The sequence below is a fragment of the Zalophus californianus genome, chromosome 11, assembly GCF_009762305.2.
Source record: "Zalophus californianus isolate mZalCal1 chromosome 11, mZalCal1.pri.v2, whole genome shotgun sequence".
Taxonomy (NCBI): Eukaryota; Metazoa; Chordata; class Mammalia; order Carnivora; family Otariidae; genus Zalophus; species Zalophus californianus.
In genome coordinates this window covers 94,617,425-94,637,188 of record NC_045605.1, presented here as the reverse complement: position 1 = coordinate 94,637,188, position 19,764 = coordinate 94,617,425, and the positions used below count along the sequence as shown (strand labels likewise).

Here is a 19,764-nt window from a genome sequence, read left to right as displayed (position 1 = left end):
CCTCAGCACTGCCCCGTGATGCCGGGGAGGGAGATGGGGAGGTGTAAGTGCTCCCGTGAAGGACTGGAACACAGGGTCAACTCCGATGTGGGCAGCTAACTGTATACAGAGTTTGATGGCAGATAAGGGAGGTTGTGCAGAAAACACTCCATGATGATTTTTCCTATTTCCATTTCTTATCAGAGAGTGCATAAGTGGGTTCCTGGAGGGTCATTACTTTTTTTTTTTTAAGCTTAAATATAACACTGAAATTGGTACAGACAATTCTCTAACAGACTCTCAAGAAGACTGAGAAACGTATCAAACATAGTTCTATGTCAGAAAAGAATCCTGGAACAGAGTGGTCAGACATATAATTAGAACCAGCAATCCAAATACATTATACAAATCCTGCTTTGCTGAAGGAAGTTTGCAAACATTTCCCACATGAAAGAGAACTGCCTGCCCTAAAACACCATAACATGTCATAATTCCACCTTAAGCAATACAGTATGAAAGGGGCTATTTTTAGCTTTTCCACGGTTGTTATGGCAACCACCTCCTGGCTCCAGCTGTACACAATGTTTATAATTCCAGAGAAGTGGAAAGAGCAAGTTTCCTCTATAATGTAATTATGCACTTTCAACTTCTGTGGCAATAATACCTTAGTTTAATTATAGATACTTGTTTAGTGATAGTTGGCTTTAGGCTACCGTTCTAGAGGGTTTAGAAAATCTCATACATCAGAGGTAGAATCAGTGAAAGGGGAAAAACAACAACAACAAAGGATCTTTATAAAGGACTCTGCTTGACTCAATGGAAATACGACTCCTATGGAAACCAACCATAGAAAATATGCCATTTAAGGACGGTATAAAGGGCAGGCTATAATAAAATCACTTATCATGTGTAAGGAAGAAGGCTTTCAGATGATCGGTTACAGTGTTTCCTCTCCTCTTGGGCACACAGCTAACGACATTTCTGGCCTCCTGTGCAGTTAGTGGTAGCGACTGAGCTCTGGACAACGGGCTGTTGGCAGAAGTGACGTATACCACTTCCAGGCCTGGCCCATGACACCTCCCATAAAATCATCCTTATTCTCTCTTCCCTCCTGCTAGCTGGATGCAGAAAACGCAGCGGGGAGTTGCGAGGTCCAAGGGGAGAACAGCCCCTACCTGGAAGGGGCCTGAGATCCCTGAATGACTGGGCATAGCACAGTCCTGACCACTGGCCCGCACTGGCTGTGCATCAGGAGGAAAAGGGTCAACCTTTAGAGTGCTAAGCCACAGAGATCTTGGGATGGTCTCTTAGAGCAGTTAGCTTACCTTAATTAATACAACTAGTAACTCTTAACTCGAGCGGACTTCGCTGTTCCCTTTCCTAACCAAAAGTACGGATTCGTAAAGTCCACTTATATTTCTTACTAGTTCTTAGCAAGTGCCACAATCACCCTCATGGTGTCAGTTTCAGTCCATAGCCTATGATGGCTTTTCACCAGATCATTTCTCAACTTTAGTTTAAAATCAACTTGATTTCCTAAAGGCAAAGATCCAGTTCATCTTCTGTATACCCCATGATAAACTCTACTCAGTGAGTGCCGGCTGAATGAATGGATCCTCTTCTTGGCATTGTTTTTATCTAATGCTCCAGCTAGAACTGAGATCATGGCTGCTAGGTCTCTAAATATAGGAGTGAAGTTCCTGGCACCCTATGTCTGTATCATTTACTAATTATGAAGCTTCATGGCACTCAATCTCTTTGGGACTCACTTTCTATCAAAAGGGGGGGGCTGGTTTCAATTAAAGTACTAACATTCCATGACTATTTAAATCCATTATGATCTGCAAGATTACTTCACAACTGTCATCTCTTTCGATATGGTTTTCACCAACCACTTAAAAATTCCTTTTCCAACATTTCTGTGGTTTATAAGTATTTTGTTTTTAATGGATGGACTTACTGTCCTGAATTAGTACAAGTCACTGGCAGATATCAAAACTGGATTAAGATGATGGCCAAAATTTCATCCCTCCTGGATTCTACCCTGTCAGCCCCAATTCTCTGTAATCTCTTAGGGTTCTGTCTGGTTAGACCACTGTCTGTTCACTTCCATATCTGACCATCAGGGGCACACTCCCACTATCAACCAACACGAAGCAGTCTGAGGGTTTAAAGGGAAATTTTACTAAAGGAACTGAAATATACCAAACTTCATATAAAATGGAATTACAAACAAAAACTGCGAAGAAGCAGTTTCTCCACAAGTCTCTGTAGATGCCAAACAAAATGGATTTCTAACCTCGTTTCCTCCTCCGTTACAATGGTGGAAGGCTATCAAAGATAAATGAGTTAGCACACATCAAGTCCTCAATACAACACTTGGCACGTAATAGGTTCTCAATAAACATTAGCTGTCAACCCTGCCCGAAGCTGGTCATAGAGGTTTCTTCACAGAAGTAGGGTCTTTGGGCTCTGCCCTTTCCGAAGCTGTGATTCCTTTGGATCTCTTCCAAACTCAAAGCTGTTTTGCAGAGGAAGGATGACTGTGAAGCCCTAAATTTAGCAAACGATCAAGCTAGCTCAAGATGCAAGCCCAGATCTTTTCAACAGGTTTCTTTTGAAAGCCTAGACATCATTCAGGCTTTTCCAAGGGAGAAACAGAGCTTAATTACAATTTTACACTTCATGCTATTTCAAGAAGAAACTCTACGACACATTTCTCAATGAAAATGAAGACATCCAGCATATATCCTAGTGGAACCCAACTCAAATCAGAACACAAAGGGGGTTCCACGGTGTGGGTTTCTGCTCTAAGAGTGGGTCTGACATCTTACAACCATTTTATATATAACATGCCTAAGTTCCTCATATATCCATTCACCCATTAAGAACTAAACAACTAGAAGATGGGGTCTTGCTTTGTGAAACTCCACTAATTTTAGTTCTGAGAGCATATAGCTTTAAGAAGGCATTCCCAGGAATACCCCAGGAACTCTATTTGCCCCCTCAGAATAGCAGGCAATTGAGTTGGTGATGGTGACTCAGGCAGACTTTTTAATCCTGATCTAAAGGAACCACCACAACCCTGGAGAGGGAAATAAAAAGGGAATCGAGTGGAAAGGCCTCCACCACCGGATGATTCATGCTCCACTATGTGACTTGCCAGGCACATTACTCTGTTGCTAAGACATGGAGGACAGGTTCATTAGTCACTTCAATGAATTTCGCAAAGAAAGGATTCTCCCTATAAATAATCATGAGCTCTGTGTCTCTAGTGTTTGTGTGTGAGCTCGTGACTCACCTTTCCACCATACCGGGCAGCACCAATCGTGTCATCTGCAAAAGAGAAAACAAAACATTCGTGATGGCTGAGGATACGGGTAACAGATAGAGTGGAGAGAAGCCACCCACTCAAAACAGAAGGGAATCACGAAACCACTCACCACTCTACAGACAGCACTTTATTTTATATACTCTATATAATTTGGCTGTGTCAAGAGTGCATAAAAAGGAATCAGATGAAATCACTGGAAGTAACACTGGAAATACTTTCAGTAAACTTGGCTAAAAGTGGCCTTGCCTGAAATGTAATACTGGCACAGAGATTTTCAAATAATTAAGGACTTAGAGTGAGCTCTAGTCTCCCAAAATGTACTCCTGGAAAGGGACATACATTATTAAAAGAAGTATCTGTGAACCAAGATTACTTAAAATTTCTAATCTTAAGTGCTCAAACGATCTTTTCCTATCAAAAAAGCCTTTAGAAGAATGCCCTAAAGTGACAGGTTGGCAAATGTTAAGTGTATCTTCACATTTCATTTCCCTTGTTGGTCTAGCTGGCTGTGAGTAAAACCCATCCTTAAAGAAAGTTAAGGTTATCTGTGATCTCTCAAAACCAACAACAAAGAAAAATGACACCTGCATTTTCAAAGGGCCTTGTAATTGTTGATTAAATACATATAATAGAAGGCGCCTGGGTGGCTCAGTGGGTTAAGCGTCTGCCTTCAGGTCAGGTCATGATCCCCAGGTCCTAGAATCGAGCCCCACGTTGGGCTCCCCGCTCAGTGGGGAGTCTGCTTCTCCCTCTCCCTCTGCTCCCCTGTTCCTGCTCTCTCTTGCTATCTCAAAATAAATAACATCTTTAAAAAAGTACATATAATATGATGAGAGAGTCTACTTCTAAACTCTGTTTTAAGATATTATTAACTAAGAAAAGTTAAGACATCCACTGGCTTAGTCAAGGCCACGTCTTAGTTAAGTACTGAGGTTAGAACATGAATTCTTGATTTGCAGGTATCATCAATTTTCTAAGAAGCAAATTCTGCCTTGTCACAGAAAAGTTGGCATGCATGCCAAACATAGGAATTTTAAGTTTTTTATCTTGAATACTACCATGTCTTAATGAAAACAATACTCTGATGAGAAAATAAATTTTTTTCCTAGAAATATTTTGGAGAAAGAAAATGTATTCAGCTTTACCAAGGTAAAATCTGATATGCAGCATTCCCAACCCAGATGTCAAGCCAGGAGCTGCTGCATATACTTTTCCAGGATAACAAGTTCAAACTGACACTGCATCATGAAAGGTAGACTGACACACTGTCAACTTCGAAACAGACAAAGAAGTGTCTTCAAAGCCCGGGGGAATCATGTCGACAGAAGTTTCTGGATTTGGCCGAATCTTCTGGCCAGATTAAAAAAAAAAAAAAAGAAATCCTGAGAAAGAGTTTCGCCTAAAGCATTCCATATCTCCTTCCTTCTTACATACAAGTTTACATTTTTCATATTAAAGTCGTCTTCACAGAATGAGGGGCATGTGCTCTCTACGTTCTGTAGCACAAGATGTGATCGGAAGTTACACATGCAATTTCTTGGTCATGGCCTTAAAGGAGATAAAAACACATGTCCTCCTCCTGGTCCCCGAGAAACGTGGTGGAAGGAGCTAAAACAACCTGCTTAAACCCCAAGATGAGAGCTGTGCGATAATGGGGGCAGAGCAACAAGATAAAGACAGGGGAACTACTATGCCAAACCTTGATTACCTACCCAGCTTTTTATCTGAGAGAAAAATACATTTCTATTTTAAGCCACTGCTAGGTCTCTGTTACAGCAGCCAAACCACGACTCTTAACTAATAAAATCAACCATCTGTGTTGACAAAAACCAAGCGATGGTAACATTTTAAGACTTAAAGATGAAATAATCCCCAAAGCAAACTCAATCAGAGATGATGCTGACAACTCATGTGGCTTCGGTATTTTACAATTTTTACAACATGGTCCTGTTTATTCTCTTTTCTAGGTTTGCTGACCCAATTCAGGATACGCCCACAGGGCCTCAAACCAAACCAGATGGAGCCAAGTCAGAGAAAAAGCTGATTTCAGAGCTGATCCTTTCAACACTGTAGTTACCTCCTCCCTTTTCAGATTAAGTAACTCTTTAAACTTGCTTACACGTTTCCTAAGATGTGCCTTTTTATGGGAACACACAATAATTGCTCAATATATAGCCACTGAATGTTCAGGCAAGGATGGGACACAGTCAGGTCCAAGTTCAAATCCCAGCCCTTCCACTTACTGGTGCTATGACCTCAAGTTACTTCCTTCTCTGCAGAGTACGTATGGACTAAATAAAGAAGGCATCTACATTACGGGTTATTCTATTCTGAATCTCAAATGAGGTCATGTATACAATGGACCCAGCACAGAGCTCATCACACAGCAAGCCTCTGAAGAGAAACTGGCGTACCTCATTGCCAGCATGCACTATTCTTTCAGCATGCAGTGCCACTATGTATGTAGGCCTCCTTTAAGCATGTCGTGTCCGACACAGTTTAGAGCCAAAAATAATGACAAAGTTTGAGGTCATCAAGTTCAATCCCCAACACAAGTTTCTGGATAGTTCCATCAATATTGAAAAATACCTCAGTTGGGATGCTCTTAGGGTCATGGAATTATTCTAAAATTGGATTTAGTGATGATTATACAACTCTGAATTTGTTTACCATTTAATTATATAAAGTGGATGATTTTTATGGTTTATAAATTATCCTTCAATGAAGTTAATTTTTTAAATATTTTTAAAGATTTTATTTATTTATTTGAGAGAGAGAAAGAGAAAGAGAGATCATGGGCAGGGTGAGAGGCAAAGGGAGAAGCCAACTCCCTGCTGAGCAGAGAGCCTGGAGCAGAGCTCAATCCCAGGATCCTGGGATCATGAACTGAGCCAAAGTCAGATGCTTAACCCACTGAGCTACCCAGGCGCCCTGAATGAAGTTTTAAAAAAAATCTTAATAATCATATGAATAAGTTAAAGAACTGGAATCACAAAATACAGTGGATGTTACTTTATCAAACCCAGGAGAAAAAAGAACTCTCAAAATGTTCTATGCATATCAACTTATGGCCAGAGCAACATGATGTAATAAAGAGACATTCTTCTGTTTTATCGAGACCATGTTATGTACTCGAACCTAGGCTGGCTGATAGGAGCTCACTACCTAGCCGGAGAACAGATGTACATACAAACAAATCATTATAAGACATATTAGGAGTGGTACAATAGAGGTAAGAACAGAGGGCACTAATACTTCGGAGAAAAACTAGTTATGTCTGGGGAGTCAGGTCTAGAGCTTCACAGATTATGTTTCAGTTAAGTTCTGAGAGAATAAACAGGAATTCATCAGGCGGAAAAAATATTCTAGTAGAAGGAATAGAATACAAAAAGGCAAACAGCTGCAAGAAACTACAATGTATGCCATAGAAGTGATGCACTTACAAAAACCTTTTATTGAACGGAGCTTATATAGAAATTCATGTGCATCCTGTTACATATGTCATGCAATCTGCGTATCATACATCACGGGCAGTTTCCCATGCTAGCACAAACAGACGTACTTCAGGCATATTAACTGTTGTAGAGTATTTTATTGTAAGGATATATTATATGCATTCCTAGCAAAATCTGAAAACATTTTTTATTTAGCAAATTTCCTCAGGGGACCATAATGGTTAGCTAATGTAAGAGGTCCCCAAGCACTCCATGGAGAGAAGTGATCATTCAGTCCTCCAAGTCCTGAGACCACCAGAAACAGGGTAAAAAGACTGATGATAAACACGTTCCTGCCCAATGGCAGGGATGTGTGCCTGTACGCGCGCATGCACGCGCGTGTGTGTGTGCATGCATCTATACCAGGAAATGAGACTCATTAACTGAAGGGTAGCTAACTCTTCAGTTCACTGGGGTAGCCACTGACTGTTTGGCCCTCTTACACAAAAGGAAAGAAACGATGGGATTTGTAGGCAGCGATCAACCTGGAAAACTCCCAGGAAAGTCTACAAAATCTGTTGATGGATTCTTTTATTCTGACCAGGGATCTCAGAACTATATGACTATTATTAACAGTTGTGCAGAGTTGTAAAGTTCAATTCAGATTTTTTTCCAAGACATAAATTTATACTCCTAAATATAATCCAGTAAGAAATATCACTTTAGCTGGGATATTGAAGAAATATAAATGCATGCATGGGAGCTATTTTTTCCCTTACACTGTGTGCATGTCATACATTAAATGTTTCCTTTCTGAATGGCAAAAAATTATCCACGATCAGAGACAAAATAAAACCCCATAAAACAGAATCTTACTTATAGCTAAACATTAAATATTTTCTGGATGGTCTTCGATGTATGGACATGTTCAAAATATATCCTTCCCCTCCCAGTTTAAGTAAGATATAAGTGACATATAACATTGTGTTAGTTTACGCTGTGCAGCATAATAATATGATGTATGTATATACCGCAAAAGGATTACCACAATAAGCTAACATCAAAATTATGGAAAGCTGCATGCATTTCTGGGTCATCTTTGCATATGGGCCATGCTACTCTCCATTATCATTCCGATTTTAGTATATGTGCTACCGAAGCAGCACCAAAATTTATCCTTTATACATATGAATTAAAACTCAAGTTTAGGGGCACCTGGGTGGCTCAGTCAACTGAACGTCTAACTCTTAATTTCGGCTCAGGTCATGATCTCACGCTTGTGGCATCGAGCCCCACGCCAGACTCCACACTCAGCGTGGAGTCTGCTTCTCCCTCTCCCTCTGCTCCTCCCCCTTCTTGCACACGCATGCTTCCCCACTCGCTCTTGCTCTCTTAAATAATCTTTAAAAAAAAAACAACAACTCAAGAAGTTTAAGTAACTTAACACAAAGAGGAAGAAGCAGTGTCTTTGATGCCTAGATATTAAAGGGCCAGAAATACTTGCCAGATGCCCAATGACCAAATAATCCATCAAGTCCTCTCATGAAAAATTTAAATTCTTTTGCATTGTTCATTTGCTTCTCCTTTTAAATTCTGGCTCTAAACTATTTCTCCTTGCCAAAGAATGGAACATCTTCTTTGATCTGTCAAATAATAACACTGAAAAGTTAACTTGAAATCTGCATGCTTTTATAAACCTGATTAACGTCTTCATCTATACTTAAATTCTCTTTTCTCCCAATCAGATTATAAGTCATCATAAATTCGGCTTCAAGCCTTCTTTGTTTGTGTATGTGTATACAAATAATTCTTAAAATTCTATGCATAAGCAAAAAAAAATTCTATGCATACGCAGAGAGGTTTCACTATGTTCACATCAAATTAAATTCTCTTTGACATCAAGTTTTACATAGGATATTTTAACTAAGCTATTAGTTTCATTTTACTTTGTATGCATCGACTGGTATCTTGATATCTGGTTATTTATACCATATACCAAGCGTTTCTGTGAAATTTCACTATCTATCTGAACTCCATTTCACAGCTCACAAGCTGTTTCTGGAGTTAACTCAATATGCTAATTTTAGGCCATCCGCAGGTGATAATTGCTGTACCAGGAAATTTTTTGCTCCTCTTAAGATACTGCTAAAATAAGGTTACCATAACTTGTAAGTTCAGTGGCTAAGAATATTAGAAAAGTAGCAGTAAGCATGATTTCTAGACTTGTTTTCTTCCGTGTTGAAGTTGTTTCCAAAAGTGTACAGCAAACACTTTGAATTTAATTCTTTCCTAAAAAGTGATAAGAGTTGCTGCAGTAGTCTCTCTCCAACGAGAGCTTCAAATCTTTACAGAAAAAAAACAAGTATTTCCTACTTATATTTTAGTGACACTTTCATCAATCCTCACCACAAAAAAGTTCTAGAAGCCTAAAACCAAAGGGAGAAAGGTCAATATAATATTATATTGCACCTATATATTGCATCACTTTGTATGCAAGCTGGCCATAGCGTATACAAATATACCAAAATAAGTGAAAGTCTTTAGCAATAACAGCTCAATTTGGAATTCTTTCTGGGGATACCACATATTCAATTTCAAGAGTGAAGTATTTACTGGTATTTATTACCACAGCTGTATATATTCTGGCTGGAAAATAAATAAGAGGCTGATTTAGCTCATTAAAAAAAAAATCAAATCAGTATTATTAGATCATTTAGCTGAGATACCAGACTTAAAAATGCAGTGGCTGGCCTAAAAAAAAAAAATCTCTGAAAATGTTATATTAAAATGTAACCATCTTAGTATTCTTAAGTATTTCTCACATTTTTTGGGCAATTATTTGCACTGTTTTTGTAATTAGAAAAGCCCCTACAAATAATGTTATTTCTAAAAGAAATTAACATGAATAATTTTTTTTTCTCTTTTACTTCTCTGATATCAGTAGTCAAGAGCTCATAGAAGGAATTTTATTTTATACCCAAAAGCCAATTTAGGCTTCCCTGCATTTTAGTTTATTATGAAAACTTGTCCAAGCAAATTACACAAATTATGCAAATTGTTTTACATGCAAGTGATTTATTTTTATAAGCAAATTATTTTTGTATCACATAACCTCTGGCATTTGGTCAGTTTCTGTAAAGAATAGGACAAAGAAAACAGTACTGTATTATGCTCAAGAAGACAAACAAAAACCCAAATGGAAAGATTAAAATTCAAGGTCACTTAGTACAATAAGGAAACAAATATTGTCACCTACATCACCATTATATATAAATAGAATTTAAAGTGTAACAACTTAACCCTAGATCTGGGCAAAGCCCCAAGAATCCAGGCTATTCATATAGATAATTAGGTCATCACAAATCATCTCTTTGTCCACATCTGCCCTGCCTTCTAGCCCAGAGAAACCTGCGTGGAGTAAACAGGATCTGAATTCAAGCAACTGAAACATGAACTCATTCGAATTAGAAGGAAATAGATACAAATGCCTTAAATAAGCTTTCAGTTGGAATCATTAACAATAATTTGAAAAATCATAGTCTGGTAGTGAAAAGAATTACATAAAATAACAATGATGTTACACCATGCCTGTTTGGGAGAAATTAGAGGGTGAATCATTGGAAGTCATGCTGGAATGGCACCGCACACATTTCCTTTAGAAACTGTGTAATTTGAGCTCCGTGGTACTGAGAATACAACATCCTTAGGAATTCTTAGAATGTCACCTGTATGGCTAAAGGAGTACTTACTGTGTGGGGGGTAAAAAGCTTAATTAGGTAAAAATTTTCGAGTGCACTGAGATCTCCAAGTATTATTTCATTTTCCTCTTTAATAATGTTTTAAGTATGTGGAAGTTAAGAGCCCTCCTTACCATTGCCTCCCCCCATTTTATTTAATCTGAAATTCAACCCCATACCATAAAAAAAGTTTTTCCTTTTGTAATAAATTGCTTTGATATATGTTAAAATAATTGAACTGAAGAAAAGTAAAAGAACTTTCCAGAACAGAGAGGACTGCATGCCAATGGATAATAATGAATCTAAAGCCATAATCTATAACTCTAAACAAAAATTAAAAAACACATATACCACCGTACACTGCTTTCCAAGTTTAGCAATATTATGATATGCTAAGTTTCCATTACTTAATAAATTTTCCCCCCAAATAAGCTGACTTCTCAAAAAGTGACAGGTTTTAGGAGGAGAAAATAATTTCTAAATTTCTCAAAGAGATTTTTACATTTTCACCCATATATAAGGCATTTCTCCTATAAACTAGCTTTGCTTTGAGCTGGGAAGAACCTCAGAACCAATCTACAACCACTCACTCATTTTTCACAGATGAAAGCTATGCAAAGAGTGGTTGTTATGCCGTCTGGCAAACCCATCATTTTGTAGTTATGCCTGAGGCAGCCCTGTTACTATGAGACCCTAAGGGCTAAATGTACCCAATTATTTGGAAATTTTTAGGAGCATAATGATAGCGGCTTTCAAAATGGATTAAAAGACTCTAGAGACTAACTTGGAACGTCTTCATCTAGAAAAGCCTCAGGTGGGGGCCAGGGTTGAAGGTCATACTCTCCCTTCCCACAATTTATTAACTTCCCAGTGTTGTTAACTTAAATTCTTGCGGCAGCGGGGAGGAATACATTTCTTAGCATAATCCCTAAATTAAATACAATTAGAAGGATGAACAGAGTCTTCTAGATTTCCAAATTATTAGAGGGCTCCCTCTACTGGTACCGTATCACATGCCAAAGGCAAATGCCAGTAAGAAAAAGGAAACCAATGCTTCTCCTGGGCTTTTCATCCATCCAAACATTTATTATCTATGCCATGGGCCGGGCATAGCATTACACACTTCTGGCTGAGCCACATACGATGAACACATAGTGGCAGGAGCAGGAAAAAAATAGCTTTTCGAAAGCATGCAAAGCACTCTAAGTGCTTTGATTTCAGATAATCATAGGGACGGAAGAGACTGATTTAGTTAAAACCATTCTAATCCTTCAACTCCATCAAGCAGTTATTCAGTTTGAGTACACTGAATACCTGGAGTTACCCGCACAGGGGAATTCACACTCAAATGCCTGACAGGACTGGGTAGGTGACATAAAGGAGCACGGTGGGCCAGACCGCAGGGGTGAGTGGGACTGCAGTGAGCTGGAGAGGGCAGGCCTCTTTACTCAGCAGACTCACCTGCTCGCTCCTCTGCCCTGCCCACTTACTGGCATGCAGCAGTTAGGTCCGCGTTTCCTCATTTTCAGATCTTCCCCAGGAGAAGCTAGACGTTGGGTGTGGAATACCCCAATTCTGAAAACACTGCCTGAACCAACTGAAATACGTTGGTAGGGCACATGCAAGCCAGACTATTGGTTTGCAACCTCTGGCCTAGAATCAGAAGGGGAACTTACCTTTGGCCCATTCCACTTCTGGGAGATCCAAAGACCACGAAGTTCTCACAATTTACTTGACTGTAAATATCAACGATGGATTTAATTCAGCCTTTTAGGGCCACATACAATAAGTGGGTTCCTTATTCCCAAAGAATGAGGATTTTCAGTTTTGTAATTAGTTCATTTATTTATTCAAAAGCATCTGTTGGGGGCGCTTGGGTGGCTCAGTTGGTTAAGTGTCTGCCTTCAGCTCAGGTTGTGATCCCAGGGTCCTGGGATCCAGCCCCGCATGGGGCTCCCTGCTCAGTGGGGAGCCTGCTTCTCCTTCTGTCTCTGCCTCTCTCTCTCTCTTTCTCGTGAATAAATAAATAAAATATAAAAACAAAACGAAAACAAAAATCATTTGTTGTATACCTGCCATAGGTGAGGCCCAGGGCTAGGGAACGGCAGAGAACAAAAAGAATGCGGTACCAGCACTCATGGGGCTTACAACAGGTAGAGAGGCACTACACTGAGAATGAACTGAGTGAAGGAAAGACGTGCCGTGCGTGACGAAGCTTCGTGGCTGAGAGACCTGGTCGACTCTGGAAGGCTCCCCACTGGCCCCTAAGGACAGAACACTGTTAGTTGAGAACTGAAGGATGAGTAGCATGAGTCAAGTGGGAGACGGGGGAGCTTCCACAGAGAGCGAGCTGCCTGAGGGAATGCGAGGTTCAAGAGAGTGACGGGGCCGTGACCCGAATGCAGAGAAGTAGAGGGACACAGACCTGAGAGGAAACTGGAGAGGTGGGTAGCAGCCACGTCAGGTAGGTCTTTCCCTATAGGTCACATCAAGGAGTCGGGACTTGAGGACAAGAAGTCCTTGAAGGATCTTCCAGGAAAGTGACGTGACCTAATGTAAAATAACACTTCGGTTGGGGGACGGAGACTGGACTGGAGGGAGACAAGGTGCTGTAAAAAGGCTGGTTAGGCTGTTCCAGCAGTTCCCTCTGAAAAATTTAGGGGCTTCAAATTTGGAAGGAATCACAGGGCATGAAAAGAAGTGAGTTGACTTGCAGAATACTAAGGAGGGAGAACTAATTGGCCTTGATTGGGAGGTATGTGTGTCTATGTGTCTCTGTGTGATGTCATGCTTCCTGTCTCCACGCTAAATATCTCTGGTTCTTTCGGCCAATCCTCATAAGATGTGGTTTCAAGCCCCCACTTTGGTTGAACATCTAACGAAGGAAAAACTAAATTCTGATCCCTTGTTTAAGACTCCTCCCCAACCCCAAATAAAACAAACAAAACCAGTGTACTGCACTATAAGTGGAGGTTGTTAATAAATTTTACCTTGGGTCACACCCCCACTCACTTCCTTCCTTGCTCTAAAAGAGGTAATAAAGAAGGCTGGAATGTCCTCTCCATTTTGTCAGAATGGTAGCCTGCACATTTCCTGAGGGATTCAGGTATAGGCAGGGCCACTACCAATCATCCACCTTCACCGATACCAGTGGCAGCTTCAAGTTCCAGTACCATCAGAGGGAATAATGGTTTTCCCACCCTTAGATAAGAACTACAGGGAGACCATGGAACACTACATCCAAAACTAATGATGTAATGTATGGTGATTAATATAACAATAAAAATTAAAAAAAAAAACTACAGGGAGTTTAGGTGGTATTGCTTGGGTAGTGTTCATCTGAAAAGGAGTGAAGAGTCTATGGTATCTTGAGGTCCTAAAACTGTCATTAAAGGAATCTAAGAACCATCGGGCCTAGAGGAGAAAGGCAACTCCAAATTTGGCAGATGTTTAAATAAGTAATCTCAAATCCGAAACAAACAATGCAAGCAAGATCAGTTTTAGAACATGTCTTTGAAGTGGTGTGGAGCTCAACGTCCTGCCTGTCTGAAACCAGACTTGTATTTGTTTACCTGCCTCTGGGGTTGTGGGACTTCTCCCATTTCCCACTTTTTCTCCCATAGTAATCAATAGTTGTACAATAATTTCCTTTGCAAATTCTCAGTATTCTGAGATGGAAAGCCCTCCAGGCATAAAACCACAGCTATTTTAGAGGAGTCTGGGTCAATATCTGGAGGCTTAATTATCTCTAAACACCACCATTTCTGGTCTGAAGGTCACTGTTCTTGAGGAGAAATAAGACTTACTTCAGATTTTAGTCACAGAGCATCTGAAATCACAAGAAAAAAAGCCCTGGCTAGTAGGATCTCTCCTCCAGCTGATGGCTGATCCACCTGCCCTACTGGTCAACTGTAGAGAACGTCCACACTCCCCCTCTTCTCACGTTGGCACTTAACTGCTCAGCAGAGCACAAGAACGAGACGAAACTTAGCCCTGAAGGATTTGAGAGCAAAACTGTAAGGCAAGCAACAAGGCTTCTAAATACCGCTGGGGTTACTTTGACTAACAGCTTTATGTCTGATTAAGGGAAAGCCTCATTAAGCAAGTCTCAGACAATGGCCTGGGAAAGCCGAGCTGGACTGTATGATGACACATCAAGGGTCTATAGTCAAAACTATTTCTTCCCCAATACTCTTCTGGACCACTTACCACCACTTCATCTGGTGATGACATATAATTTCTCTGATCAGGATATTTCACTTGTATTATTCCTCTGAGGAATGCAGAACTTATGGGACTTTTTATAATCATCTGACCTCCTAATACAGGAACACATGGACCAAGCCATAATCCTGGACCTGAAGGATCCAGGTCATTCAATGCTCGTAAAGTGGCACAGGATCTCCAACAAGAAGCTGGGGCCTTCCCCGGCAAACATCTCCAAATTAGGGGAACAAGCCCAAGGTCACAAGGGTGCACTGATTTCTCTGATCTTTCCTGGAATGCTTCTCGACCAGCCGGCCCCTATTGTGTGATTTGGTGAGGAAATAAAACTTGGGCCAGCACTGATGATAAGAGGCTGTTTTCTTTCTTGTATAAACCTTTTGCAATATGCGTGTTATGACATTAGGCAGCAGATACCCATGCCCTAGTTCTCCTGATGTCCAGTCACCATAAGATCTTCGAAGATCCTAGAGCCAGACCAATTTTCATCTTCTTTTAAGTTACCCCAGGGCTCCCAACAGAAGTTACATTTCTACAGAAAATGGAGCCCCAGCCCTGGCAACATAACACAGTCAACTGAAGCACAATTCATCAAAATACACCAGAGGACACATGGCAGCAGGACCGAAGGACACTAAACCTGGGAGCCTCATGCAGAAAACCTTATCAAGGTGAACGCCCTTTTTTCAGTACAATGAAAATAAACACAGAGACCACGAAACACACACACCATGTCACTCTGTCACTACACCCACCTTTCTAAAATGTACATCAGATCACACCTTATTTCTGCTCTAAGGCTTCCCAGGGCTCTCCATCCTCCTGAACCCAGCACCCAAGCTCTTACACACGTGTCTCCTCACTCACCTTTTTGGCAGCTGGTTGGTCATCCACTGCACAGCCCTTGCCTCCCACTGCTTGAATCAAACATTCTCACCCCTCAACACTCACTGGTCAACTGTGGGACCGAGATGCTAACCCCACGGATCCTGTCTACAGCCCAACCAAGACCACCTGGCTGTCCTCTAGATGTTCTTAGTTCCACGATGAATCAAGCAAGAGTTTTGAACTGTTTTTCCACTAAAAGTGCACATCACAAAGGTACAGGAAAACGCATGTTTACACTAAAGATAAATTAAAGGATGATTATTCAGCTTGATGTAGAAGTGTTTTAAATAGCAAACTCCCTTAGTGCTTTGTAAATGGGACTTGATGTGCAAATATCGGGCTTACATACAAAAATGTGAAGCCTATATATCCAGCTCCCCTAGAGGTGACACTTCCCACCAATACGGTTCACAGTATGAAATGATGAGACACGTTTAATCAGTCAGCATGCGTCCCCCCCACCTCATTGCATGGGAACAAATACATACGCCAACATGAAAAGAGAAAACGGAAGAGGAAGAATGAAGAAGTGGGAGAAGCATTTTGCCATCTGTCAAGATCTTAGGATTGGTGCCTCATTCTTATCTCCCTGTTGTTTTTGAGAACCCGAAGGGTACCTGCAGCGCTGTTGGATCTGTACCGCTTTATCTGCAATGCCTCCCTGCACTACTCATCTTCAAGCAGGGACATGAGGTGAGCGCCACCAGCACATCCTGCTCTGTGCTCAGAGGCCTGGAGGATGCTGTGTGTAGCCAAGGAGCACAGCAAGCCAACTGGTTCTCACAGGTCAAGGTCAAGACCCTGGCCTTTTATCATTAGTATTCTGTAGACTGCCAGCCAAAAAACGCATGCTTTGGGAGACAGAGGAGGCCAGGCTTTTACATTATAAAGGTATACAAACATGTAAGTACTGGGGCACCTGGGTGGCTCAGTTGGTTAAGCAACGATCCTGGAGTCCCGAGATCGAGTCCCGCATTGAGCCCCGCATCGGGCCCCCCGCTCAGCAGGGAGTCTGCTTCTCCCTCTGATCCTCCTCCCTCTCATGCTCTCTGTCTTTCATTTTCTCTCTCTCAAATAAATAAAATCTTTTAAAAAAAATGTAAGTACTGACAAGCAGGACATTACAGGAGAAAATACTAACATACCTAGAGTAAAAACGTGACACAGCTTATCTGACAGAGGAGTTAAATTTATAAGAAGACTAAATTTGTAGCTAATATCAACACTTCTATAAAATCAAATTTAAACACTTTAAACATAGTTTTTATCATTAACTCATTAAAATATATTATGAAATAATGTACATTGTTTTAACACCCATTATTTTTAGGCATTTGGCCAGATGTACCAGAAAAGATTATCAAAACAATAGTACACATCAGCCATTTCAAAAGGCAAAACCACAAAACAAATTATAGACCAGAATGTTAATTTTGATCAAAAAACTTTGCTTGCTAAAAAAAGAAGAAAAAAAAAACAACTCACATTTTTACGAAAAATCTTTAGTAACATTCTTTAGGGCCCTTACTATGATTTGTGTCCTCTTCTAAGTGATTTGCCCATATTACCTTGTTCAATTCCCAAAACAACTCTGTGAGGTAAAGAGATTAACACCCTCAATTTACAGATGAAAACCTGAAGCACAGAGGGCAAGTAATTTGTTCAAGGCCATGCAACTAGTAAATTTGTAGACTGACTTAATTAACTTGAAACCTCACACAGATTATTGAAGAATGTTAACATTTATACAGGTGTGCCAAGGGAAATACCTTTAAAACTATACAAATATATTCATATCAACCATGTTTTAAAAGCATCCATTTTGTGTGGGGGTCTTGCTCCAAATCTACTCAAAGCTCCTCTTGTTGGTAGTTTACCTTACTTAAACTAAATCTTATGGTAGTACAAACCCTGGTTAAAAACAACAATGGAAAAGATACTGCGATTATTTCTTTTATAAAATTATTTGTCATATTACAATATAGTTCAGATGACGTGCCTTTTAAGTAGCAAGCTACCAAATGTTACATGGTATGCATACAGCCACAATGAAGCTTTTGTTCTGGAAGCTGATTTGTGTGGACCACCATAGTGCTAAAACTGTACAAAACCACATAAAAATTGAATTAACTAAGCACCTGAAAAGCAACATATATATTACTCAGGGAGAGGCACAGCCATACATGAAAAGTTGGACAAGGCATAAGATTTCAGGGTCCTTGCACTTGAAATCAAGCATGTAATAGATACGATTTCTCAGGACATGAAGACATAAGGAGAATTTTTCTTTAAACAGTCACAATAGAGCACAATAGAGAAAAAGATCAAGACCGTGCCATAAAGTGAAAATTGGTAATTAAGTTCTTTTTTATATTTATCTGGTTAATTCTAATAGTTTTGAGGTAAATATTTTTTGATTTCCTTAAATAGAACATTTAAGAGTTACTGAAGATGGATTTGGCTTTTCTGTCAGTACAAGGGCTCCTTAGCTGTGGTTTCACTTTCCAAGGTTTCAAGTTACTCACAGTCAACAGAGGTCAACTGCAGTGTGGAAGCGGATGATCCTCCCTGTGACCTATATCGTTAAAAAGGTCAGTAGCAGCCTAACACCAGGTCACTGCGCCTGCGTCTGTCCCCTCGCTTCATCTCATCGCATAGGCATTTTATCATCTCACAAGAAGGGTGAGTACAGTACAATCTAATATTTTGAGAGAGACAGACCACATTCACCTAACTTTTATTACTGTATATTGTTATGATTGTTCTATTTTATTATTATTGTTAATCTCTTACTGAGCCTAATTTATAAATTAAACTTTATCATAGGTATAGGAAAAAACATAGTATATATAGGGTTTAGTAGAATCTGTGGTTTCAGGCATCTACTGGAAGTCTCAGAACACATTCCCTGTGGATAAGGGGACTCCCGTATGTTCACATTTGAAGTATTTGATGTTGCCTGAGGTAATATTTTCTGCTAGGCTAGAATGTATCATCAAGGTATGGTATCTTACTCTTAGTGACTGCTAACACATAAGGAAAAGTGGTGCTCAGATGCTCATATTTGCTACCTATTCCCTATTCTTCCTTTTAGCACATTATTAGCCATGGTGCCTTTTATAGGCACATACAAGTAACATGCCTACCAACTAGAAACCAGAATAATGTTTATGTGTTGCTAATAAACATCACTCTCTTTACCTGATAGCCCCATCCTACCATACAATGCTTTACCACAACATTTAATTCATCCACTTACATGGTCACAGGGGATACGAAATGGAAATAATTTACCAGTGAAGATCTGTGTGTAGATGAACACTTTGTAAAAACCAATCTTTGGCCCAAGAGAGTTTGTGCAGTCCCAGGGCCTACCACACTGTTTGCATATGTTCAGTTGTTAAAAAGCAAAATTATACACTTGGTTGGTCTTCAGCTCTTTCTACTTCCCGAAGACATAAGGAAATAGACCCCCTTCACCTGGAATACATTATTTACATGGAAGTAGGAGCTGGCTGAAGTGAACAAACTGATCATGTGCTTTTAAACAGAATGAACCAAAAAAGGATGACGTATTTATAAAGAAGCTGCTTACCTTACAAACAGAAAGAACATTAATATTTATCAGATTCTTGATGGTCTGCAAAAGAAAATATTGATAATTTTATATACATATCATCATAGAAGTAACCATATTAGATATATATGCAAGTGATCTAGCGAACCACTGAACGTTTCCCCAGATAAAGAGTAGAGAACTGGAAAATGACAGGAGTCGGGGTAGAGAGGCAAATTTTATTTTACTCTCAGTGTTATAGTACTTTTCTACCAAAAGCAGCAATTCATGCTAATATGCAAAATTCAAGGTAGATGTATTAAGGAAAATCTGGAAGCGAAAGACACTAAATCTAAAATAAATATGCTATTTTCTTTCTGCTAATATCGAAAGGAGAAATTACTGAATCAGATTCTCAACAGTTTTTTAAAATTCACATATTTCTTCAATGATACGCTTTTCTAATTTTTATTAAAGAATTATGCATGCCTCAAGAATATAGCTTTCATTCTGGTAGGTTTACTTGAATCAACCATATTGCTATATATTAACATATTTATGATCTCTAAACCGATGTTTAGAATCCTGATACTAAAAGCAAAGCTATTTTGA

General features: G+C 39.7%; 1 protein-coding gene and 1 non-coding gene across 2 annotated transcripts in view; both read right to left on the bottom strand.

Moving 5' to 3' along the window:
- The window catches only part of HSD17B12 (hydroxysteroid 17-beta dehydrogenase 12), a 167,575-nt gene that overhangs the window by 23,874 nt on the left and 123,937 nt on the right, over positions 1-19,764 (bottom strand). Inside the window, exons 6-7 of the mRNA XM_027577727.2 lie at positions 19,192-19,236; positions 3,281-3,315 (exon numbers count right to left, since the gene is read on the bottom strand). Of these exons, the coding sequence (XP_027433528.1) occupies positions 3,281-3,315; positions 19,192-19,236 (80 nt within the window). The remainder of the gene's footprint in view (positions 1-3,280; positions 3,316-19,191; positions 19,237-19,764) is intronic.
- LOC113915585 lies at positions 7,810-7,913 on the bottom strand. Its single transcript, XR_003517732.1, has one exon. It is a non-coding gene; the product is annotated as a U6 spliceosomal RNA (small nuclear RNA).